This window comes from Hakea prostrata, chromosome 1 (genome assembly GCF_041222555.1).
Source record: "Hakea prostrata isolate BN-2017 chromosome 1, UWA_Hpros_2, whole genome shotgun sequence".
Classification (NCBI taxonomy): Eukaryota; Viridiplantae; Streptophyta; class Magnoliopsida; order Proteales; family Proteaceae; genus Hakea; species Hakea prostrata.
The window spans coordinates 71,100,936-71,127,066 of record NC_142600.1 but is presented as its reverse complement, the minus strand read 5'-3'; the positions used below and the strand labels follow the sequence as shown (position 1 = coordinate 71,127,066).

Here is a 26,131-nt window from a genome sequence, read left to right as displayed (position 1 = left end):
TCTCAAAAATAGAAAAAGAAAAACTTAGAATATTCAAGAAACACTGGAAAAGAAGAGAAGAACTAATGTACTTTTTTTTTATTAGAATTTGTAATGAAACCAATTGCCATTAATAGTAGTTTCTCACTTTTATTCACCTCTAAGACTTCAAAATACAGCACAACAACCATGACAAACTTAACCTATAGCTGCATTACAAGGGAACCCCAACTGAAACATTGTAAAAAAAATTTGAAAGCCAATCACAATCCAGAATATTTGCAGTAATATATGTAAGATAAAATAAAAGGGAACGAGTCCACATAACATATATTTAATTTAATTAAGCATAAAAACATTAAAAAAAAATAGATATAAATAGCACTGAAAACTGAAACTATTCACAAATCCGCTTCCACTTCCCTATCAAACAATGGGAGCAAACCAAATGGGTGGAGATGCATAGGAATGAAAAGAAGTCGGGTAGATATTGAATTCAATGCTGTTATCTTCCAATTGAAAGACACCCAAATCATCACAGGCTGTAAATCTTTCACCAATGGCTACCATATTGTGAGAGTAATCATCTGTGAAATATATAGAATTTCCTTTAAATCCATGATAGTGAAGTGCTGAGACAGAGAAGCCAATATTTGTGCCAATAAATAGCATTTGGTCACCCAAGTCCTCAACTTTAATCCAACGTCTCTGCAGTAGATCTAACCTGAATATCCAAAACATGTCAGTTGTGGGAGACTCATAATCAAAATTTGGATCATAATTCAAGTCTGCTGTGGGAGGAGGCAAATCATTTAAATCAAATCTAACCCTTCGTGTAACCAATAGCAACTCTCCACGAGATTCCACCAAATAAAGAAACTTCTGATGAGGGCTAGTATCTATTGCCGGAGGAGGAGCAATGCCACAACTTCTTTCTCTTATCTGAGGAAGTAATTCCAAGAGTACAAGATCATAGTTAAGCTTGACGGCGTATAATCTTCCATCATAGACAATAAAGTCTTCAATTCCATTAGGTGGCCGACGATACTCAGTTGTGGAGGGAGTCCACACAGTATCCCCTGGCCTAGAGAAGGTTAAATGACTGCTCAGACAAAGAGCTACGACCAAACAATCATCTGTTGCAGTCATTGAAGCTGAGGATACAACCTTATTTTCATTCAAGTTAAAGTTGTTGGTAGCAGCACCAGGCGACAACAACATAGCCTTGCGAAGGTAATTTCGGCTATGTTCATATTCGTCGAATAGAAACGGAGGGCCAATACGAGGAAGAGTAGATTTAGGTGGAAGCTCAATGCGAACCCTAGTAAATGGATTGTAAAGAAACATACATCCCTCAACACCACTCAACATTATCAACCATCCCCGATTAGACCCACAACACCGAGCACCACGGACTTTAGGGATTTCTAACCTATAAACTTTGCCATAAAAGGCACTGAAAAAACCCTGATGATCAAAATCACGCCTTGATTCTGAGAAAGAAAGCATCAACCATGGGAATTGGGGTTTAAGGAATTGAGGCTTAAAGAAACATTGACGCCATGATCTACAAACTGCATTGATTCGATGAAACTCCAGCAAGTCTAATTTCTCCAGTATTAAGATCAAGATTTCAGCCGGAAGTGCTGCAATCGAAGTGATATTACTTCTTAAACCACCAGAGTCGCAGTTTACGGTTGATATCTTCAACCGCCTCCGCCTTGAGGGGTAGCTGGGAAGGGACGCCATGCTTTAGTTACCAGGAAGATGGGATATAGAAGACAAAACAAACAGAGAAACAATCGAATGGAAGATAAAGACGCGGAAATACTTGCAGGGATCGACTGATAGATTGATGTCGACTAAGAAACACCCACTCGCGTGAGTTAATTTCACCCTTTGGCTTGATCCGATTATCTGTCTCTCTCTGCGTCTAGTCTGCTTTGTTCTGATAAGTTCCAAACCATCCCTTCCCCATCTATCTATATATAGATATATTTATCAACAGTAAGCTTCTCATATCCTTCTCCGACTAGGGTTCAATCTCTTATCCACCAGAACATTCCATCTGGAATAGAATTCTGTACCGATTGTGATTCTTCAGATAAAGTTACGGTGCAACAAGGTGTCTCTCGGATGATAACTAGTAATTAGTAAGTACGGGTTCAAGTTGGCTCTGACGACCCTGACCTGGCCTAAGCCCAAATATAACTTGAGTTAAAGATTTTCAAAATATTCTGGCCCTGAACAAGGGCCAAAATATTCCGGCTGGGCGGGCCTGGGATTACTCTCTAGCCTTGTCTAGCCCATCCTGGCCCGTCTCTGACTTTTTACCCTAACCCAGGCCCTAATCTTGGCCATGATGCTGACCCTGATCTTGGCCTTGACCCTGACCTTAATTTTGGCTCTGATCTTGGCCCTGATATTAGCCCTGATCTTGACCCTAATTTTGGCTCAAATTTTAATATTAATTTGACGATGATCATGTACTACAGCACTAGATTTTTACCCTAATCTTCATACTAACATTAATATAAGTCTTGATTTTGACATTTAGTCATTTTAATATAAATTCACTTTTTATATTATTTTTAAGGTTAATTTTTATTTTTCCAACAAAGTCATTTTTAGTTAAAAGAAATACTGATTTTTTTTTTTTTACTAAGACAAGATGATATATTATAAATAATAAAAACTAGTATATAGAGAATTAATATCTAACAAATCTACACCCGAACTTCTCATCATGAATATTGACATCTTTCTTTTGCCTCTACTGTGATATTTCAAAAAAAAATTATTAAAGACATATAGCTATGTTTGTAACTAAAACATCATTTTCTTTAACTATTAAAAAAAAAAAATTTGTTGAATATTAAATTATCTTCGATTTACTTGTTAACAAGGTTTTGAATATGAATTTTTTTGTATTGAATAAATATATCAATTTATCGAACAGTTGTGAATGAAAACATACTTACCTACGGCTTAAGTGCTTGACTTTGAATTTTATCAGTTTCCTTTTGAATTCTAAATCTCTGATGTTTATAAGTTTACAAAAAGAGTTTATGTGCGACATTCTCTATAATTGACTTGACTTTCAAATATGCCTAAATTTAATTACAATTCTTCTCCCTACCTGTTATATTTCATGAATAATTTTAACTCTTTGTTGCTGGGGAAAAACCAAAGGAAAAAATAGAGATAGAGAGAGAGAGAGAGAGAGAGAGAGAGAGAGAGAGAGAGAGAGCTTGGGGGAAAGACAAATTGAAATTTTGGAATGAAGTTTGACCATTGTCTTATAACTTAGAAATTGAGAATTGAGATAAATCTTTTTCTTTTTCCCTTCAAGCTTACATATAATAACCATAATCTTCATCGAATAGCAAATTAGAAAACCCTACAAATTTGGATTTCTCTATTTCTCTAAAATCTAAATGGGTATAAATAGTTAAATACAAATTGAATATAAGTTTTGGACTGAGTTTGGAATTTAAGAATTTAATTATTTCAATAGAAAATCCAAAAAAAAAAATCACTTATCTCAAGTGAGAATTTTATTAAAAAATTTCAAATAAATAATTTAATTAAATAATAATCAGTCTGAAGAGTATTACCATATTCACATCGGCACATCCTATTAGTAATCAAACTGATTTAGATATCCTTAAACAGATGCCGATGAAGATCCGAAAGCGGATTTCGGTTATTCGTTTTGTCACACGCTGAGCAACATTCTATATTTTTATTAATAAAATTTATGTAAATAAATATGAGTTATTTGTAATCAAATTTTTAATTCAATTAAATTATAACTTTTTTATAATCAAACTTGTAAATAAATGGGGATACATTTTAAAGACCACAAGTCTTTTGTCTTTTGAAAAATATTATGTTGGTAGGGCCTAAAAGGGATAATCCCGATACAGATTGTGATTGTCATTGAAACCGTTTTGAATCAAACCTATATTAGTAAGGTCATCTTAATAATTAATGGTAATAATTAATAGTAATTGTGAGAAAAAAAAGGTTCGCTTTGGATAGAATTTCAAATCAACTTCATCTCCCCTAACCTTTTTACTTAGGGCATGAGAGTGGATCTGTAGAAAACATTTGAAAATTAGTTTCGTTAGATAGAATCAACTAATTTTATCGGATATAATAAAAAATTTGGTACTTTTGATTCGGGGATTGTTGTTATATCATTTGCACCACCAAACTTACCTTTCGAGCAGGAGCGCATGAGTTATCAAGTATTACATCTACATAAAAACCTTAAAGAGAGTCCTTCTGGCAGCAGCAAAAAATATAATTAACCCTCTTAGATCACTAATTAGTACTTAGTAATTACATTTTTTTTTGTCCTATTTTTTTAATATTTTTGTTATTAGATTTGAATTTTTAAATGAGCCATGCACTATATTAAATTATTAGAAGATTTCTAAGGAAAAAAAGATATATTAACTAAGGAAAAAGTGAGAGAAAAAACCCCCCTATTTTAACATATGATCTTACCAAAGTATGATTTAGCTTCCCCTAGAATTTAATACGGTTTATGTTTTTGGCTGTAAGAGCATAATATACTTTAAAAAAATGATTTCTATATGAACAAATAACTTGAACGGTTAACCATTTATTCTCCACCTTAATTTATTAAAGAAATGGGTAAGTTTTATGTTATCCATTTTAAGAAATCATTATAATAATATAGTTTAGAAAATTGTCAATTGTTCCTTAAGACTAGCTTTATTAACTCAAAGTATAATTGAGAGAAGATGATTTTTTATTTCTGTAGTTCTGATTATAAGATTCATAACCATCTCAAGTCATTATTTGAACTGGATGTTATTTTTAAAATATTCAAATTTTAAAAGGACTCCAACTTTCTCTTTACCTGCATTTAAGGAGAAAAAGGCATAAAAAAATATTTAAAATATAATCACCTATCAAAGTCAAATCACATTGTAGGAGACCAAGACATAGGAAATTAGAATAAACACTTAAGAAGTGTGTTTTACAAGTAAGGATGAATGAGAAGATGTCCATACCAAATAAGATTTAAAAAAACAAAAAACTAAAAAGAAGCTAAAAGCCACCAGCCCACCATATTCTTCACCCCAATGGTGTATATAGTACTATTCTTCATTTATTCTGTTCTCCTTCTCAAACTCTAAACTCTCAACTCAAGTTTAAAATCGTCTTCAAAGGTTTGAATCTTTCATTAATTCAAGATTTCAAGGCTTGCAGTTCAAGGTGTGTTCCCATTCTCTGAATTTTTTTTTCCTTTTGTACACTATGTTTTTCATTTTTTCGATGGTAGGTTCAGGCGTTCAGTTGTAAGTTCTATTTCAGATTCTCTGCTGCTTCTAAAAATACCTTGATTAACATGCATGGAATTATTTAATCGAATAACTCATAGGCAAATGGTGTACAATAAAAGCATACAAGGAGCTTTCAAAAAATGGAATAAGCCAAGCAACTTTGTGGAAGAAGCAAAGAAACGAACCAATGAAGTCCAGAAATTATGTAATTTATTGTTTCTTTGTTAACGCAAAATGTTTTGGATCCCCAAGTGCTGTACTTGAATAGCAAATAAATCGATTATCTTGACTTTTGTTTCTGAGATGGTCAATTTACTTCTAACACATCACCTTAGTATCATTGTGTTGTTTGCAACCTTTGGCATCTACGATAAATACGTTAGCAGGTGCCCTGTACAAGGTCTTTTGTGCTTCACCAGATCCAGCGAGGAAGGAAATGCGTGAAGCATGTTTCGATTATTTAAGCCTCGGCGGTGTTTGCCCAACAGGACCAGTTGCTTTGCTTTCTGGTCTAAACCCAACTACCCAAGCCCATTCAGCTTGGTTCTTCATATCTTTGTTGTTGCAATATATGGTGTTGGCCGTTTACTACTACCATTTCCTTCACTCAAACGCATTCAGATTGGAGCCAGATTAATTTCTGCGAGTTTCTGGTTTCTCTTGCAAAGTTCAAAGAATTTTACTTTCTTCTGTGTTGCATGTGTTGCTATTAGTTAAAATGAAATAAGTTTCTGTTGTGTCTGAAAATGTAGAACTTGTTAGGGTTTCTTCTCTTAAATTCTCTGAAACCGTAGAACTTGTTAGGGTTTCTTCTCTTAAGTTCTCAGCTATTAGTCTTTAGACTCTTTACGGATAAGTCACATCTATTAGTCTTTACCAGAAGTTCTTCAAGTTTAAATCTCTCACCTGTGTCACATGGTTGCATGTAGTTTGGTACCTGAAGATGCTTTGGTCTTGGGGAAGATTTCTGCATTAATGCTCATTGTTCAACTAATTAAAGCATGATATGATTTCTTGATCATTGTATTGCTACCTATCTTACATTTGATATTTAGAACCAAAGATATGGCCAATTAAGACTAGGGACAAGTCTAACTAGGGTCGGGGCCAATCAAGGCCAGGGACAAGGCCAATCATGGTCAGGGACAGAATAGAGCCAATCAGAGCCAATTAGGTTCAATGCCAATTAGGGCCAATCAGGGCCAACCCATCCCGACCAAGCCCAATTAGGGCCAATTAGGTTGGGAATGGGCTTGGCTTGGCCCTATAGGGCTTAGGGCCAGGGACAATAATCATTGGCCCTGAACTAGGGCCAGGGCGGGAATGGGCTCAAATTAGAACATATAGAGCTGGGCTTGGGATTGCAAAAGCCCGGCCCAATTGCAACCCTATTAGTAGGGGTGTCAACGATTCGGGTTGAGCCGGTTTCAGGCTAGGCCTAATGGTTCGGACTGAAAAAACACTCAACCCAAACACGACCCATTAAGAAAATTACGGTTTCGGGCCGGTGCAGTTTGGGTTCGGGCTGACTAACGGTTTAGTGGTATGTTTTGAGTACCTAGTTGATATGTGAAATTTATCAAGAGCATGTGAACACATATAAGAATTAAGTTCTCTCCAAGTCTCTTGTGTTGGGTGCTCAAAATCAAAAACTCTTTTCTACAAATAAGTAAAAATTATAGAACTAATATACAAAAGAAAAAAAAAGTTGGCATCTTGATGAATTTTAATGGGTTGTCTTTGCTTATTCTCTTCCCCCTTCTTGACACTTGTAAAAATGGATCAAAATAAAGCATTAAAAGATTTTCAAATGATAATACACTTGCTAAATATTTACTAAATCCATCTTCCAAATGATGAAGGCTTTGACAGGTTTGTTGTTTGTATATTCTAAAGCAAAACAATTAAGGAAAACAAATTGATTCTTGGGGATTTTTTTGTCTTTTACATTTAAATTTATTTTATTTTATTTTATTTATAACGGGTTTAACGGGTTGATTCAGGTTCGGGCTATGCCAAACAGTTCGGGCTAGCAAGCCACACACGGGCTGGCCGGTTCAAATGAGCCCAACCAATGTCTTGTTGAGGTTGTTCAGCCCACACAATGTACCAAATTAAGGGTTCTTTTTTCCCCCCCATTTTTTTTTCTTTGTTCTGTTTGGTCCTTTGGTTGATTCATTTGTTTTATGGTTTTTTCCCCCCCCCCCCCCCCCCCCCCCCCCCCCCCCCCCCCCCCCCCCCCCCCCCCCTTTTTTTGGTTTGGCCCTGTTTTAATGGCTTGGATTATGTTTTGACACCCTAGTAATTAGTAACCGAACTGACAATGCTATCGAAACCCCATTGGAGGAAAGTAGAGCGGAGTGGAATAACCAAACATACAACCGCCTTTCTCCCCCTCTATTTTAATTTTATTTAATGGCTCAAGTGTAGTTGAATGGACGTGTGAATAGGTTAGATGAACAGCTCTAAATATTCATCGTTAGATTTGTTAAACTAAATCTGAATCGTCCAATAAAATACTATTTTTTTTTTTCCATTATTTTGTGTTAATTAGTTATATCACCGGTTGTGGATTCTCATTGGCGGTAACATCTTTTTCTTCTTCCTCTATTCCTTCTCTATTGGCTTCACTAAAAATCCTTTCACCTGAGTTCATCAAAGTAGGAATTCATCACTGAAAATCTTATGATTCCAGTACTTCTTTTGTTGTCGTTTCAAAGAAGTGAAAAAGAAAAGGAGAAAAATGAAGATGTGAAAACACCAGGCAAAGCAACATCCTATGAACATTCCACTGCAAAGGCGAAGAGCTGATGCAGTCATAGTAGGATCAAGCCTTACCACAAGCATACCTTTTCTTATTACTTCTCCAATAATCAATTTAAGCCTGCCCCTACACTTCCAGTTTTCAGCTTTGTCAAACTGAAACTAGTTACTCTTCTAAAGTGGCGCATCCGTCAGTCTTCGTTGGACAGCACCATATCACCTGAAGCAGTTCTCATGGAACTTTTCTAGACTAGTGCGACTCCTACTCTTGTCCTAAAACAATCATTCTCTATTCTACCTCTCTTAGTCTTGTAGCATATTATTCTTAACATCCTCATCATCTTTGTTGCACTCATGTTACCTATATTACTCTTATTAGTTACCAACACTCTGCCCTAGATGCCATAGACTGTTTTATTATTGTTTAGTAGAATTCCCCTTAAACTTAATATGCATGCATTTGCCGCAGAATGCTACTGAAATACCTCTCCATTTCACTTAACTGCTTTATTTTGGTGGTGGGAATCATCATCTTCTATATCACCATCTTTCTTAATGGTTAGACCCCAGTATGTAAAGCAATTTCTTTGTGATAGTTCTCAGTCCTCAAGTTTTACAACTTTGTCGCTTCTCATAATTTGACTGAAGCTACACATCATATGTTCAATCTTTGTTCGACTAAGTATCTAGATTCCAAGCTTGATCTCCATAATTCTAGCTTCATATTAGTCCCCTTCATTATCCCATCCAGCAAAACAATGTTATCTGAAAATAGCATAGACCAAGGACCTCATTTTATATATGCTTGATTAAATCATTCATAATGACTGCAAACAAGAGCTTAGAGTTGATCCTTGGTGTAAATCAACTTTAAGTTCAAGTCACAAATAGGAAATCCATCAACTAGCTTAACTCCAGTTGAATTCAAAGGTTTCAAATGCATGTCCAGATCTCCAGAAATTTCAATACATGTTGATCCAAAACTACTAAAACAAGAACAGAAATACTATAGGGCAACAGTAACCAAAAATGCAACAGACAACTACATTATGTATGCTGGGGGCCATCCCAAGATCTGTTTCCCTTTTAGGGTATGTACGTGTGTGTCGGTGTTCTACCTGGAACAATAATGAAGAGACCAACTGATTTATAAGTAAAAGGATTCTTGAATGGATGATGCATAATAGGGATTCCAGAACTTTGACAAACAACGTGGTGACAGGTCAACCATTAAAGAGTTCAAAGGAACAATTCACCCTGGTTGACTTCAACAGATCCAATCTATACAACAAATATTTGTCCCAATCATAACAAATACAAAGCATCAACATAATTGAAACCTGCTATTCTATTCAAATGACCATACATTCAAAAGAGTAGGAAGGCATTGGATGTATCAAATCTCACTGTTCAAAATAATAAGCTCCAGCGGAAAAGAACATCAATAGACGGGGGAAATAGTTTGAATCTGTTCAAGACATGAGGTAGCAATTGATTTTGTAGCAAATTTATTTTCCTAGAAACTAGCTCATGCTTCTAGATTTCAAAAGGTTGATCTTCGTCACCCAAAGGCAAAGAATCAATTGCTTGCAGTGCACCAAATGGAGAGAAACAATGAAATTTTAATCATAATAAGGGTAAAACCTCTACATACTTGTGATGGTCTAAGACTGATCTAAAAAGAGGAGAGTATGAATTAAAATAGAAGACGACACCTGATATAAATGGAACATTTTTCTCAACACATTGCAGAAGATGTTCCCCCTAACACCAAGACGAGGCAAATCAACAGCGGAAGATATGATTGCGAAGGTCCAAAATGATGAGTGCTATCTTCACTATTGCATGTGGAATTTTCCAGTATGCAGATTCCTGCCACATCCAGCTTCCACATTAACTTTATCCTCTGCTTTTTTTCTCTTCACATTTATCTCCTTTGCATTCAGTTCTGAAACACATAACTAACTCATCAAAGACATGAAGTCAGTCTGTCAGGACCTAAAAGATAATTGAACATGACAGCAGCACTAAGCCTCTAGTCTGTTTTGAAGATTGGGAAGAAGCCAAAGTTGCACACGTTGAAGAAGTTGATAATATTATAAAAGGTTGGTATATCCACCACAATACTGCAAGACAATTTGTTCTCCTAAGCAGGAAAGGGCAGAGCAGGTAAAGCTGTCACTCAGAGGCAAAATACTTGCATGAACCATAGTACCATACTGTTTGCTTAATATATGGATAAGACGTATACAATATATAACAAAGATATACAAGACAGTCTAAATGTTATGAAAGTTCATTCAGTTCAACAATCCAGAGAGGACAATCCATTAGAGAGAAAAGCCCACGAGGTCATTTTACCAACAAATCCTACCAATACTGGTACAAACAGTTCAAATTTCCAGTGTAGCCCACTTTCCAGATAATTGCTTCATCCAATCTGCTTCAGTAATTAAGAGAGTTAGATAAAAGAAAAGGTGTAAATAAATCCAACCCATCTAGGTTCATTCCCTTCACAAGAAAATACAAATTTTTTTTTTTTGGGGGGGGGGGGGGGGGGATGAGGCAAAATCAAGTTATAAACAATTTTATGCATTAAATTCCCAAAGCTTACAAAGAAATGCAAAGATTTCATGCTAAAATAATTAAAGCTAATAAATTTGAAAGAGATTATTGTTACAAAAGGGGGGTGGAAACATTAGGTGATTCTCAGACATGGATGTTGCAAGCATTTTCCAAATCATAAAATGTGGTAGTTAGAACTTAAAAGGGAAAAAGAAGTACCTTCAGAAATTTACATCGAAAGACAACAATGTACACTGATGGAGGATTCATCAACAAGGATGTAAAGTCCATCTTGTTCACCAACATCTATGTTTTTATATTTTAGCATATTCATAATATCCTACATGCCTAAACTGACAGAGAACAGTTCACAGAGGGAAAATCAAATAAAAAAGTTTTCCTGTGGAAAGCGGGGTTGGGAAGAAAACTTAGGGTCCAAACGATCCTATTAGGACTTTGTAGAAGAGCTGCTGGGCCAATGGAATCAAGACCCAAAAGATCCAATTTAAAACTTGAGCAGAAAAGCTGTCAAAAAATTTGAACCAAATTCAGAGTCCAACATTTGAAATTTTAAAAATTAAAGGAAAATCAGAGACAAAACTCCTCAATGGCATATTGATCAAAAAACCAAACCATTCAGAATATTCAGAATAGAACTAAAAAATAGCTTTCCTTTCATACGGAGTGCGCAATAGATATTCTGATAAGTAACTCATACCCTTATTGAGAAACAGGACCAATCCCTGTGCATACTGCACAGCCATACAGCTAAGAGATGCCTTCCGATTATCAGTAAGGATCTGCATTTTATAAATCCTTAAGCCTGTACATTGCTTTGTCTTCTCTGTCTTAAAAGCATCATGGCAACAAGCAGCTCCAATTTCTTCTGTCCCCTCTCTTCTCTGTAAGAAGGGATTGAATCTGGGGAGTTTATTGACCAATAAAGCCATTTCCAAGACAAAGAAAAAGAAGAAGAAACTATCAAATGAAAGCCAGTATGACTAGCGCCTTTTTTGAAATGGATGATTCGATTCCTCTTCAAATCTGGCTCAAAATTCTGGCCTTTTATATCTACTTCCTCATTCAGCTAAAGTTCACCAGCCAACAACATTGTTCTCCAAGACTCTAACAGAATACTCTACTTAGCTGTTCTGTTCTTGCAACTGAAAAATGAAATTGTTCTTAGTTTGGTATTTAAGGGAATTAAGCTTAAGTGTTGATACATCTGAAACATTTAAATGCACTTAAGAACTTCATATATTTCTCACTATTTGTACACATCATGGACAGTTTTTATTAAATCACATTAAACGAAGTTTAGCACTCAAATTCTATGAATACAAAGACATTGCACCCAGCCACTCAGTGATTATAATTTAGTTGTCCATCCAGTTTTTGCATTACCATAAAACTAGATCCATGTGGATATATTCTATGTTAGAGAGCAGACCTCAGTGCAACAATAAGGATGCTCACCGCAACTTAGTAGTAGCAGGTTTGAGTCCGGTGAGAGCCTCTGTGTGGAGCTGGGGCAAGGCTGCATAAACTATAACCCTGCAAGAGCACATACTGGCAGAAGCCTTGTACACTGCATAAACATTTTTTTTAGTACAAGATCAATCTGCAAGAGATGCCATACGGTGGCCACATAACAATTGAATCCCTGTCAGAAACACGAACATGGACAAACATGTACAGAGTATTTCACATCAGGCTTTCAGGCTCAGAACTTATCATGGAATTGTACATTCAAAACTCACCATAAAAATGACAACAAACCAATCATCCTTCTGCAAACTAGATTGGCTTTCCAGGGTCATATGCAATAAAGGCTACCACTTATTTTTGAAAGCTACTTATTGAGAATTCCTGCATCAGTAACTTCAAAATGAATCTGAATGGATATGTACAAGCAAATGGAGAGAGAGAGGCTATCATTTATTCTGGTAGAGGATTTATAAGGAGGAAGGCAGGGAGATACATAGTGACCAGGTAATTAAATTACTAGTTCTGTTGTAACCGTACATGTACGCTTCACACACAGCTAGAAGATGACTTGTGTCACTGTTGCCAGTAGGAGTCCGTGGGGGGGCATTTATGGAAGTAAAAAGGACACATGTCAATGTGTCATCACTAAACTGTATGTTGCTCAATGCCTTTTTCAAATAAAGTTGGGAGTTACCATCAATCTTCATTGCAAGGATCTCCTAGAGCACAGAAAGTGAAATATTGCAAGGAGGAATGTCTAGAACCCCTATTCAGTTCATGAAGGAGAGTCTCCTAGGTACTAAAATTCCAAGTTGTAACTTCCTCAAAGTAGTAGCTACCTCTATTTATATCTTACTTTCCCAGATCCATCTAATTTTTACATTTTTATTTCTTCACTTAGATGAAAGATTACAAAACACAGAGGAACAACAGCTGTTCTCAACTCCATTTTGGCCCCCTATCAAATGTGGTGTTCCGTTACCAAAGACAACAACAGAGATATAACGGTCAAAACTGGGTTCTGGAATCCATAACAACAGCTTAAAAACTAACCCAAGATTGCAGAAAGCTTTTTCATTTATTAAGATAAAGAAAGTGAATGGTAAAAGATGGAATTCTCTCATCCAATTCGGAAGGATCTCATCTCATTGTTATCCAAGACTATTATGTCTCTAGCATGAACACTTATGAAATGCAGAGGGAGTTGGGGTAAAAGACAGTTACAACTTGAAGGGTTACTCTACTGCTGATATATACTGAAACTGGTCTTCTAGTCATCGGTTAGTATGTATTTTCATAGCACGGAGGTTATCCTTTTTAAAATCCTCTAGTGTCAACCAAAAGGACTAATATTTATCAATCACTACATGCAGTGATTGCTTGTCACCGATGGAAATAAGCTACTTGGCATCTGCTTGTTAACTTTGGTACCCAGCCTGCAAGACTAACCTTGTGTGAGATTTGCCATGACCACCAACACTTGACTTGGACTCAATTCTCGGAGGCAGGGTTGGTTGGACTCAGACTAATCTACTGAACCCGGGGAAGGATCCTATGACAACAATGTGGATGGAGTACCAGTAGCTTCATTTTTTAATGAATGCAGGAATGGAACACTTTGCAGTGGTGAAAGCCCCTACCTATGAAAGAAGTAAGGGGGACTGGTAATCCTATTCTCAGTCTTGCTACCTGTGACTGCCTTGTAATCTCTGTTGACGGAGTACAGCTCACTGCATGGCTAAGGTAACTCTGTCTTGTATGCTAATAGAAATTCTTCAGTACAATTCTTCTTTCCTTCATTACTCCCCTCCTAATGCAGGAAGGCAAGTAAATGATTGATAGCCAAATTGGTGGATTGCTCGGCTCCTGCTTCTTCTCTGTTTTCTGCATGCTAGGCTTGAACCCTATTTTGGTTAAACAAGAAGTCCCCGCCCATACTTAACTTTTCAACTTAGATGCAATTGTTCTTTGTTAAATCATCTCTAGCATGAAATTCTGGAGTCATCGATAATTTACACAGGCAGACCTTGCTTTAAAAAAGTTCTCAAGCTGTTGACTTGGTTGGACCTTGAGGTGAGATAGCCCTAAGCAAGAGATCAAAGACTTAGCAGCCATCTTCAAACTTAAACATCACATAAAAGTCCCAACATGTATCACCAGTGATCATTGCAGGAGCAGAAACCACCCTTGATATGATGGAAGCGGTTTGAGTCCCTCACCACTATTTCTCGTCCTGTGGCTTCTGAAATAAACTTCATTGCAGTATGGCAGTCCCCACAGACACGTAGATTTTTGAATATTCGAATGGGTCTAGATTTGGATGTATTTATGAGACCAAAAGCTAGAGCTATCTTCTCACTGTGTTGAAAAAGATACTGCTCCTTCTGTTCCTCTGGCACATCATGCAGAACAAAATTTGTGTCTGGTACATATCCCATGCCTTTTATTTTGGAGATAACACTATCTAATTCTGCATAGATCTCCTTCGCTTGGAAGTGTGAAGTGTCACCAACATGGAACTTGTGCACCTGTTTCCCTATCTCTATCCAGCTACAGCCTGCTTCCTTGATCATTTTCCTCTCTTTCATACTTTTCCTGATTTCCACCACATTGTCCCATTGACCAAGTGATGCATACAAATTTGAAAGTAAAATATATGCTGCTGGATCTTGGGGTTCCAGTTCTAAAATATGCTCTGCTGCTTGTTTCCCAATTTCCATATTGCCATGAACTTGGCAAGCTCCAAGCAGAGTGCGCCATACCAGAGCATCAGCCTTGAAAGGCATTGAGTAGATTAATTCTAAAGCTTCTCCAAAGAAGCCTGACCGGCCTAATAGGTCTACCATGCAAGCATAGTGCTCCATTCTTGGAACAATGCCATGCTCTGTCTGCATGGCAGCGAAGTACTTCCATCCATCGGAAATCAAACCAACATGGCTGCAGGCAGAAAGGACTGCGATGAAGGTAATTTCATTTGGTTTTGTGCCGGCATCAACCATTTCATGAAATGTTTTTAGAGCTTCCCTTGCATATCCATGTTTAGCAAAACCAGTTATCATTGAACTCCATGAGATCACATTCTGATCTTCCATTTCATTAAAGACTTTGGATGCAGCCTCTATGTTCCCACAACGAGAATACATGGAGATCAATGCATTACTAATGCACTGATTTGATTCAAAACCAGCTTTTAGCAATCGAGCATGGAGTTGTTCACCCTTATCAATTGAACCAATACTTGCAGCTCCACTCAGAAGACTTGCAAATGTAAAAGCACTGAGCCCAATTTCCATTATCTCAGACCGATGGAAGAGTTCAAATGCTTCTTCGGTATTCATGTTCTTGGCATATCCATCAAGAATTGTGTTGTAGGAAACCAGGTTTTTCTCAAACAGGATATCAAAAGCTTTTCGAGCCTCTTCCATCCTACCTGATCGAACATATATGCTAATAACAGCATTGCCCACACAGTTGACTGATGCTAGACCTAATTTGATTGCATGCGCATAGACTTGCCCTCCAATAACTGGATCAGCAAGATTCCCACACGCCTTAAGGACGCTAGAAAATGTAAAATGGTTGGGTGGAATTCCTTCCTGTATCATCTGACAGAAGAGTCCAATTGCTTCCTCGTCAAACCCTCCACGCTGCACATACCCTGTGATGATTGCTGTCCAGGACATAACGTTATGGTCAGACATCCGATCAAAGACCTTCCTTGAACAATCCATTGATCCATCTGGCACACACTTCGCATACATGTCAACCAGACTACACCCAACACAGACATCAAAAGTCAATCCAGACTTGATGGCTCTTGAATGCAGTTGCTGCCCGACTTGATGTGATCCTACTTCAGCACAAGCAGAGATGACACTTGTGAGTGTGAACCTATCCGGCGTGAACCCGCTTAACTCCATGTCCAGAAACAAGGCAACGGCATCCACCGGGCACCCACGTTGCGCGTATCTGGTAATAATCAATGTCCATGCGACCACGTTCCTCTCAGGCATGCGATCAAACACTTTCCGCGCAGAAATCATGTCCCCACTGCCTTTCGCGAACATATCAATCAGAGAACATCCAACGCATAAATCAGATTCCAAGTAGCCAGTTTTAGTCAGGAACCCGAAAATCACCAGACCAATATGAACGTTCTCGGCATTAGAGCACGCCTGTATCACACCAACGAAGCAAAACTGATTTGGATGATATCCCAATTCCAGCATTTCATAGAATGTGGCTATGGCCAGGAGCTCTTGATTGTTGTGAGAAAAGCACGAGATCATGGCGCTCCAAGAAACCAAATCCCTACCACCACTTCCCATCCCATCGAAAATGGCTTTAGCAGTTCTCACATCCCCACATTTGGAGTACAAGCTGATAAGGGAATTCAGAACGACCGTGTCCAGTTCGAGCCCAGATTCGTTGAGTAGGGCATGAACGATCTTCCCGCGTTCTAAGTCTCGAGAACGAATGCAAGACTTGAGGAGGACGGAGTAAGTGACCAAATCGGCAGGAATTCCCTGTTGGGTCATGAGATCAAGAGTCGAAACAGCATGATCGAGGTTCCCAGCTTCAGCAAAGCGGATCAAACGATGCTTAAGCAGTTCGAGCCGAGGATGCTTCAGCTTCACAGCAGAATGGGAAGATGAGATCTTCTGGCGGGAAGTGCTAGAGGATTTGAATGGAAGTGAGACAATCTTGGAGGGAGCGTACAAATGGCAGGTACTAATCATGTTCTTCAATGGCTAACCGGAGTCGTTTGGTTGTCAACTGTGATGGCCTTCGTGACTGTATGGATGAGCTCACCAACCATGAAACGATAGACTTGTCATGATTCCGACATTGAGGTTCGAGAGGGCTCAACTTCACTAAATGCGCAGCACTCAACTGAAGTTTAAATCTGGACCGTCGACGGCAAGTGTTGCGTTTAATACACAATACTCAAGTATAACCCTCAAGAGGAACGGTTTGACTACTGTTCTGTCTAATGTCAGATCAAAATCTCGATTGTCTATTTCGCTTTTCACCCACTTGCAAAACGGACGGTCCAAATCGAAATCTAGAACCAAATTTCAATCCCGATCGTGGGCAGCAAGTGTTGCGCATCAAATTTGATGCACATCATTCAAATTCCTTTATGAGGGGAAAGGTGTTGAAAAGAATATCAAACCCAATTCAAATCTGCATTCTTCGTGCCGAGTTCCATGTATTGGTTTTTGCTTTAGTGATGCATCTGACGTGGTGGTGTCTGGGTGCTTGTTGTTAAATGTATGCCACGTGGATTCTATCCAATCTCATTTGTTCAAAATATGATTTAATTTATTTTACAGAAAAATATATTTTGTATCATTTAATTGGTTAAATATGCACATGGTGTTTTAAGCGGTTGGGACTTAATAAAATCCACATGACATATATCCGATGGTAGGCACCACCATGTTAGATGCACAGTTGGAGCAAGATCCATGTTTTAAGTGCATAAATGGTCGAAATTGGGCCATTTCTGGGCCGAATGTTATGGTGCCCACTGTTGGATGCATGTCGTGTGTATTTTATTCAATCCAAAGTCCAAACATGGGTCAATTCATTTTAAAGAAAAGTCAATTTTATTTTACATTTTTTTTTTTGGGTAATAGAACTGCATTAATAAAAAAACTATCGAGAGGAACAACCTGGAGGTAAGAAATCCACCAGCCAAGGAGAGGAAACGGGCCAAACAGTCAAACTCGGCCCTGACCGGACCCTCCTAGCCAAGGTGTCTGCTAAAGCATTAGACACTCTTGAAATAAAAAGAAAATTACAAACATCAATATATTGACATAATCTTAAAATATCTCCTAAAATAAGACTTAACTTCCCAATCTAAAAACAAATTGATGGCATTTAAGAAATGAATAATCGATTGATTATCAAAACATATCTGAATGCATCTATATCCACTTCGAATTGCATCTTGAAGAGCATCACGAAGGCACAAAGCTTCACCCATTAAAGAAGATGAAATCTTTTTTGGATTCGAAACAGCATGCAGCAGGCTTCCAATTGGAGAAAGAAAAGCATAACCAATCCCATTTTGCTCTTCAAATGTTGTAAAACTAGCATCACATAATACAGTAAGAAATATAGATATAGATTGGGAAGAAAAAAATAAGAGAAGACACCTGATTTGAGTTGTTATCTTCATGTAGAGAATCCACCGTATGACTATCATTTCCTTTATTTTTTTGCAATACTGTCAAGAATTCATCAGCAGCCTTCTATGCTTGTTGAATCACCACAATCGGATGCATGTCTTTTTGTCGAAAGATCAACAAATTACGAGCAAGCCATATATGCCATAATATGAAACCAAATCGTGTACAGATTGCACGAAACTCCTCTCTACCCAATTACTTGAAACTCAACCATTCAAAAATAAAATCAGTTAAGGAAGGAGAGGAACCTGGCATTGGTGAGTAACCAGTTGAGCTGCCATACCAAACGGCTCTCGCAAAGCTACCCAAAAAAAATAGAAGTAAGTTAAATATGCATAGCTTAGGCCTTATATCTAGCATGGTCTCAAATAAAACTGATTGAAAGACAAGAATTCATGTAATCGACCACATTTTGGTGCAAGGCTTATTGTTGTTATCGTAAGTTAAGCTAAATATGCACATGGTATTTTGAGCATCTAGGATTTAATGAAATTTATGTGGCGTACACCCAACATAGGGCACCACAGACACTACTGCGTCAAATGCAGCATTGAGGCATGATCCTTGAATAGGTGCTTAAGAATCTCAGAATTCAGAAATCAAAAGACGCTCAGGGTTTTTGAGAGTCTTGAATTAGGTGTCAAACCGCTACAGATTGGAACCGATCAAGGCCCATTCTGATGCAAAATCTACCATTTCATTCGGCAAATAAATGCTTGGATTCTCTTAAAACCAGAGTGGTTACATAAAACCATGAATTGGGTTCAGCTTTTACCCATAGGCGCTATGCATATCCAGAATTAACTTATTAGCTAAGTGGAATTATTGTAGCTATGAGTCACATTTTCTGAATAATTAAAATGCATGAACATATGCAAATCGCATCTCTGAGTCATCTTCATAATGACTCACCATGTACTTCAGTAGATGATTTGTACTGTTAGTTATGCAAAAATACCTCAAAACTGAATGCTATCAGGTGACCCCAGTATTAAAACAAAAAGATTAATAACCATTTTCATATTGAAGGAGACAGAGAAACATAAGAAAAGTTAAACCTGGAATGGAATTTTAACAGGATAACCATGAACTCCTCGATTTATTCTGATGTAACGCAATGGGTGCTGAAGATAAACAGAAACAGCGAATGTCTTTACTCCATTCATTCCAAGACTAAGAACTAACTTAAATTAGTAAAAAAAATTCAGTGTGCAGAGCTGAAATTTGTTCTAATTCTAGCAAGAACTTAATGCATTATTCATCCTAAGACTAAGAATCAATAATTAAGTCAATTCGTGTTCGTTAATAGAACATTCCAATAAGATTGTAATGGTGGAGCATGCAACAAACCTCTCTTCTTTAGAAATCTTTTAACTGTAATCGTAACAGCGCAGGAAGGTTTCATAGACAAACTGAAAAAGAAAGAAGAAAAAAATTCCTACCGGAAGATATCCGAGCAGCATTCCACTCCTTCAGGTGTATGTGGAAATCCATCTTTAGCAAACACACTCCGATAAACAGGAACAACAGAAGGCCTCCCATCTTTTGTTCGTTTGCCTTCTCAACCTCAAAACCGTACTTCTTCTGCTCCAACTTGATCTGAAAGTCCTGGGTCTTCCAAAGAATGCTGCTAGAACCAAAGTAATGGTCAAGCTAGACCAGCTTGTTGAAACTAAAGTCGCCATCCCACTGCACTAAGAAACAGCTGCTTGATGGTTCTGTCAACTTGCACTGCCCTTAGCAGGGTTCTTTCAAAATGTGATGGTGCATCCCCCATCATCGAAAAACTTCTCTACTCGATGCCTGATGAAGTTCACGGCTATTCGAACTAGAAAACTCTCTAATATTACCAATCATGACCTCAAGCAAAAAGAAGTGACAAAAGACCCTGTTGCTTCTGCAATGGAGTGTGATGAAGTCTTTGATGACTCTTCAAAAATTATGGAAGATCCAAATGATAATTTTAACCTTTCTTCTCTGTTTAAAGAAGTTGAACGGATTCAAATTGTACCAAATGTACGAAAACTTAAAGGGAATTAATGAAGGGATGTGTAGTGATGCTTGCCAAGCTCAAAGTGGGGTGTTGGAAAAAGACTGTTTGTCCCAAGCTCAGACTGTGAATATTTACCATGACTACTGTTGCCACTCTAAGGTTCATGGTGTTGGCCATGGGAATGGAAAATCTGTAACTTCTGAGGAGGCCTCTGGTGCCAGCAACTGGGAGCAAGGTTTGGAGCAACTGCAACTACCGTGTAAACAAAAGAAGCTCTTTCCTCCAACCTTTGGATCCTATGGAATCTTTCACATCTTTTGTTGATTCTCTAACCTTGAATTCCCCTAATCCATATCTTCTTGTCTCCCAAATGAGGGATAACATTCTTAACAGAATCAACAATCAAATTGGTCCAGCCATCCTATCCACATTTCTTGTTGTGTTTTTCCAGACTCTTGCCATGGTTCAATCATTGATGGAAAATCAGGTGACCCCCGTATCCTACTTCTTGTCCTTTATCGACTTCATTGTGATTAGTATTTTTTCTTTTCTTTCCTTTTGTTGTGAATCGTTCAGTAAACTTTTCAAAAATTCATTATGATTTTCTTTTCCTACTGATCTCTTATACTGCTAACATTGAATGTGTTTGTCTAGTGTTCTACTTTTATTAGGTTAATATCAATACTTTCCCTGCGTACCAGTGCTAGATCTACCTATCTGTTCTTTTGTATTGTCTGTAGTTCCCTCTCTTTTAGTAAGTCTGCTCAAGTGTATGGTCCTTGTTGTGTGGCTCTATTTTTCTGGTTGATCAAGTGGTGTCTCTTTTTGGCTTCAAGAATGTATGTATTGTGCTAGAATGTAAGAGAAATTAATGGAAAGTTCACTCTAGCTAGGTTGGGGAAATTGTGTAAAAAATATCAGTCAGATCTTTTGTTTATCAGTAAGCCAAGATGTATAAACTTTAGTGAAATTGTAAAAATTTTCTTTAGAGTCATGTCCCAATATAAATCCTTATGGGAAGTTCCTAGTTCTAGCATTAAGGGTTATCGAGGTGGCTTTTGTCTTCTTTCTTCTGTGCACTACTCTCCATCTACTTATTCTCCCCTCAACACTTTGTGGCAATTAATATCACAATCAACTTCATATCTCTCATGTTTGTCTTCATATATGCCCCTCCCTAATACTCAACTTGTATTGAATGTTGGAAATCTTTGTACCAAGCTTTGACTTCCCTTCATCAACCTTTTATTATCTGTGGTGATCTGAATGGACTTATTTCTCCTTAGAACAAAATAGGAGGCATGTTTAGACCAACTCCAGCCCTCAATGATCTTAGGACTATCTTGGATACCTTCTCTCTTTTTAAAAACATGGTGAAGGTCCCAAATTCACTTGGAGTAACCATAAAAAGCCTCCACGCTTAACCAAGGAAACCTGGACAAAGTCTTCCTCTCCCTTGAGGCGTTGGTCTCCTTCCCCAACCTAAAAGTTTTAAAGTTATTTGCCATTGGATTTGACTACACTCTTTTGTTAATCAATATTAATGTTTTTCTACCACAAGATGGAAACTATTTCACTACCAGATGGCCTAGCATAGTCACCCTCAGTTTAAACAGGATGTGTACAAGGAATGGACAGGATTGCAGGGGACTCTCTTCATCTCAAACTGGCTAATCTATCCCAATTTCTTACCCGATGGAATATTGCAAAGTTTGGCAACACCTCCACTTTGTGCTCTAGGACGGAATCTGGACTACTTGTGATTGAAGAATCCCAGTGGCTTGACTAGGATCTTTGTCACCAAAAGTTAAGCTGGCTGAGTGGGCCATACTATGTTCAGGAAATGTTTTTGTTTCAAAAGTCCAGAATTAGTTATGTGGTGGACGGGGGGGGGATAGAAACACTAGGTTTTACCATATTGCCTCTAAAATCAAAATAAAAAAAAGGAAGATTGAATTCATCAAATAAGGTAAAGAATGTTCTCTGAACCGTCCATAATTGCTGGTTGTTTTAGCAACTTCATGAAATCTCTTTACACCTCTTCTCAACCTACTCAGTCTCAGTTAATTGACGTGTTATTTCCTTCAATTGAATCATAGCTTAATAAAAGTTTCAGGTGCTTGTGAAATAAATAATGTTGTGTTTTCTATAGGAGCCTTAAGGCTCCTAATATTGACGAATTTCAAACATGTTTCTTTCATAAAATGTGGAATGTGGTTAAATTTTTTTCAAACTACTTCCTTGCCTCCTAGTGTGAATCATATTTTGTTGCGCTTTATTCCAAAAAAATAATGTTGAATTTGTGTCTGACTTCCATCCTATTAGTTTATGTAATGTGTCCTACAAGATTATTCTAAATTGATGGCTAGAAGACTTAGACCCCTACTATTGAATTTTGTTTCCCTCTTCTAGGGGCTTTTGTACCTCAAAGTCAAATTATTGATAACATTTTCATTGCACAAGAAATATTTCATTTCATGAAGCATACCAAGTCCAAGTAGGGTTTTGTTGCTCTTAAGTTAGATATGTTTAAAGTATATGATAGGGTTGAATGGGGCTTCCTTCTTGGAGTTCTAGCATGTTTAGGGTTTAGTCACCAGTGGTGCGATTTGGTCAAGACACTCATATCTTTTATTTCCTTCTCTGTAAAAATCAATGAAATCCCTTATGGTTGGTTTCAAGGATCTAGGGCCTTAAACAGGGTTGCCCATTGAGCCTCTACCTCTTCTTATTAGTGATGGAGGTGCTCTCGAGACTTTTAGATCATTTTAGGAAAGTCAATGCTTTCAAGGGAACTTTTATTGCTCGAACTGCACCAGAGGTCTCACATCTCTTTTTTGCAGATGATACTTTTATTTTTTGTAAGGCTATTGTTGAAGATGTATGTGTAATTAAAACTATTCTTGATATGTTTTCTAATATCACTAGTCAAGTACTTAGCCTGGACAAGAGCAAAGCTTTCTTCAATTGGAATGTTCCTACTTCCCATAGACAAAAACTACTTGACATTCTTGGCCTGAAAGAGATGTGTTCCAAAGCTATCTACCTTGGGACTGCTCTTTTTCATGGTAGGGCCTGACCTAAGGAGTTGGCATATCTTCTCAAAAAAATGCAATTGAGGTTAGCAACCTGGAAAGCTAACTCTCTTTCCTTTGTTGGTCGATCAGTGTTAATACAATCTATGATTCAAGCATTACCTGTCTTCCATATGCAATCCTACTAGTTTCCTGAAAATGTTTGCAGGAAAATGGATTCCCTCTGCCAGCAATTTTGGTTAGGCCATACAAAGTCTAGTAAGCATCTTTCTCTTATTTCTTGGGAGAAATGTTGTGTCCCGAAATTGCAAGGTGGTTTAGGTTTTAAAAAAATGAAACCATAAATAAGGCCTTGTTAATAAAGCAAGGTTGGAGAATTTTGATAGAGACTAACTCTATATGGGTTAAAGGCCAAATATTTTCCTAGATCTACTATTTTTTTACCCAAAAGTCTATAGCAGATTTGGGTCTCATACTAGGAATAGTCTAAGAAAGGTGTTCCCCCTTTTGGCCCAAATGGTGATCAAAAAAATAGGGAATCGAGTTGAAACTTCTTTCTAGTTTGACCCTTGGTTCCCTAAAGCCCTGTGGACTGGTTTAGGAGGGAATGTGCCAGCTTTCTTCAACATAATCTTAGCCCAGTTGAGGTGGTTGACAATTGGCTTCTCTAGAATATAGTTTGACTAATGTGGTTCCTGACATTACCTCAAATATCAATAGATTGAACCTTACTCAATGTAAGGATGAGTGAAGTCCAAGCTCTCTACTACTGGCCACCTCACTACAAAATTGCCATTACTTAGTCTTCTTACAATTGAAATAGTGCATGGTGGAAATTCTTTTGGAAAATGGAAATACACCTAAATTTACAATTTTTGTTGGAGTCTTGTGCATGCAAGGATTCCTGTTAAGGAGATATTGGCTCAATGGATAGGGGATGACTCTTTGTGTACTCTGTGTAGCAGATGCAACAAGTCTATTTGGCACATGTTTATTGATTGTGATTGGGTTCAGCGAGTTTGGGCCATAGGAAACCTGGGGCTATGACTGAATAGGCTACCTTTTCGCAATTTGATAGAAATTTGCATTTATTTTCATTCCCAACTTGATAAACCCTTGTTGAATTGGTTTATGTCCATTTGGATAATAACTTGCTATGGTATTTAGAAGGTTAGAAATGAAAACCCACCCCCCAACCCCCCCCCCCCCCACACAACCACCCCAAAAAAAACACAAAAATTGTTTTGCAAAAATTGGGTTCATGCATATTATTTTATATGATTAATTAACTATATTTCCATGTATTTACAATTGTTTTATATCAATTTACCCTAATATGATATAAATGATATGTTCCCCTTTCCTTTAATTTCTATATTTTGGTGATTTTATATATTTCCTAACAAATTCTAATAAAGATTTATTACTTTTACATGTAGGAAATTATCAATCAAATCTGGGTATTATTGCAAGAGTCCTACCTCAAGTCAAAAACATAAAGAGAATGATCCTTGCATGCTTCTACATTTTATTTCCTATTTAGGATTTGATCAAGAGGAAAGAGGAGAATCCAATTCAAATAAGGGATAAGAATCCCGATTTTGAGTGTCTCTGTCCAGTTTTGATCAAGATATTCATCGGATGTCATTGTGTGATCAGCTGATTTTTGGAGGAGAGCTTCCCGTCTTGGTCTTCAAATCCAACGGTGGGTTATGCATTGGAGATCTCTAAATTAGTCCGATTTATACATCAAAACACTCCTTGGTTAGTCGATAAGAACTCGAGTTTGATTCAAACTCTTTGTTTAATTAATCTATAAAAGGATAGCAAACCAAGGAACTGGGGGGCGTTTTTGGGGCTTTGGGGGGTAACAGGCGTTGGTTGGTTTTTGTTTTTTTTGTTTTTTTGTTCTTGCTTGTTGTTTTTGTTTGTTGTTTTGTTTTTTGGGTGTTGCCTTCTTTGTTCCACTCTTGTTATTTTTTTGTATTGTTTCCTTTGTTGGTTTTTACTTCTATTTTTGCTTTTGATTTTGGCACTATCAATGATTTGTTAATCATAATGATCTGGAGGGATTTATGTGTCTAGTTCATTGGAGTAAAAGCCATTAATTACATGTAGGATAGAGATATACTTACATGGTTTGTGTAGTTGTTACATGGAATCCACAGAATTTAATGATTTCTCGTTGTTGTAACATGATATAGTGGGTTAGCAATTGAGGAGTTTCTATTAGTACTCAGAGGCTAATAGATAGGAAAGGAATCTCGACTATCAATCGGGAAATATTTCTCAAATTATAAAGAGGAGAAGTGGGAATGCTTAGTTATGGTGAAATCACCTAGGTCTTTAGCAATTAATAATCTCAATTTAACTTTCAATTTGCAATATGTCTAGAATAATTATCTTCCTTATTATTTGTTATATTGGTTTTTTTGGTACTTTTATTCTTGGGTCTCTTTTCATATTTACTTCCCAGGGGGGGGGGGGGGGGGGGGGGGGGGGGGGGTAGGGGGGGGGGGGGGGGGGGGGGGGGGGCTTTGGGAGACGGAAATGCCCCCCCCACAAAGCCAGGACGCCTACCACCACCACCCCCCCCCCATTAGAAGTCATCTTAGGACATTATCAATATCAAACCTTTTGACTATGCTACAACACTATCCTGACTTCTCAACCTGAGTCAAAATACATTCATCGCTGACCACACCATAGGTGGAGGTATCTTACCCATTTGGACATCTGTACTTACTAGGTTTTTGTGCTTGTCATCAACAAAAATAAGCTTGTAAA

At 37.5% G+C, this 26,131-nt stretch overlaps 2 protein-coding genes across 2 annotated transcripts; both read right to left on the bottom strand.

Moving 5' to 3' along the window:
• Positions 1-405: 405 nt before the first annotated feature.
• LOC149029746 (putative F-box protein At4g22060) lies at positions 406-1,728 on the bottom strand. The gene has a single exon (XM_089143881.1). It carries the CDS (start codon positions 1,726-1,728, stop codon positions 406-408), a length of 1,323 nt encoding a protein of 440 aa, XP_089000007.1.
• Positions 1,729-13,666: 11,938 nt separating this feature from the next.
• EMB2261 (Tetratricopeptide repeat (TPR)-like superfamily protein) lies at positions 13,667-16,980 on the bottom strand. The gene has a single exon (XM_089142082.1). It carries the CDS (start codon positions 16,853-16,855, stop codon positions 14,270-14,272), a length of 2,586 nt encoding a protein of 861 aa, XP_088998208.1. The 5' UTR covers positions 16,856-16,980; the 3' UTR covers positions 13,667-14,269.
• Between the last annotated feature and the right edge of the window lie 9,151 nt (positions 16,981-26,131).

Coding starts and splice junctions, on each gene's coding strand:
- LOC149029746 (XM_089143881.1), bottom strand. CDS start 1,728: ATGGCGTCCCTTCCCAGCTACCCCTCAAGGCGGAGGCGGTTGAAGATA.
- EMB2261 (XM_089142082.1), bottom strand. CDS start 16,855: ATGATTAGTACCTGCCATTTGTACGCTCCCTCCAAGATTGTCTCACTT.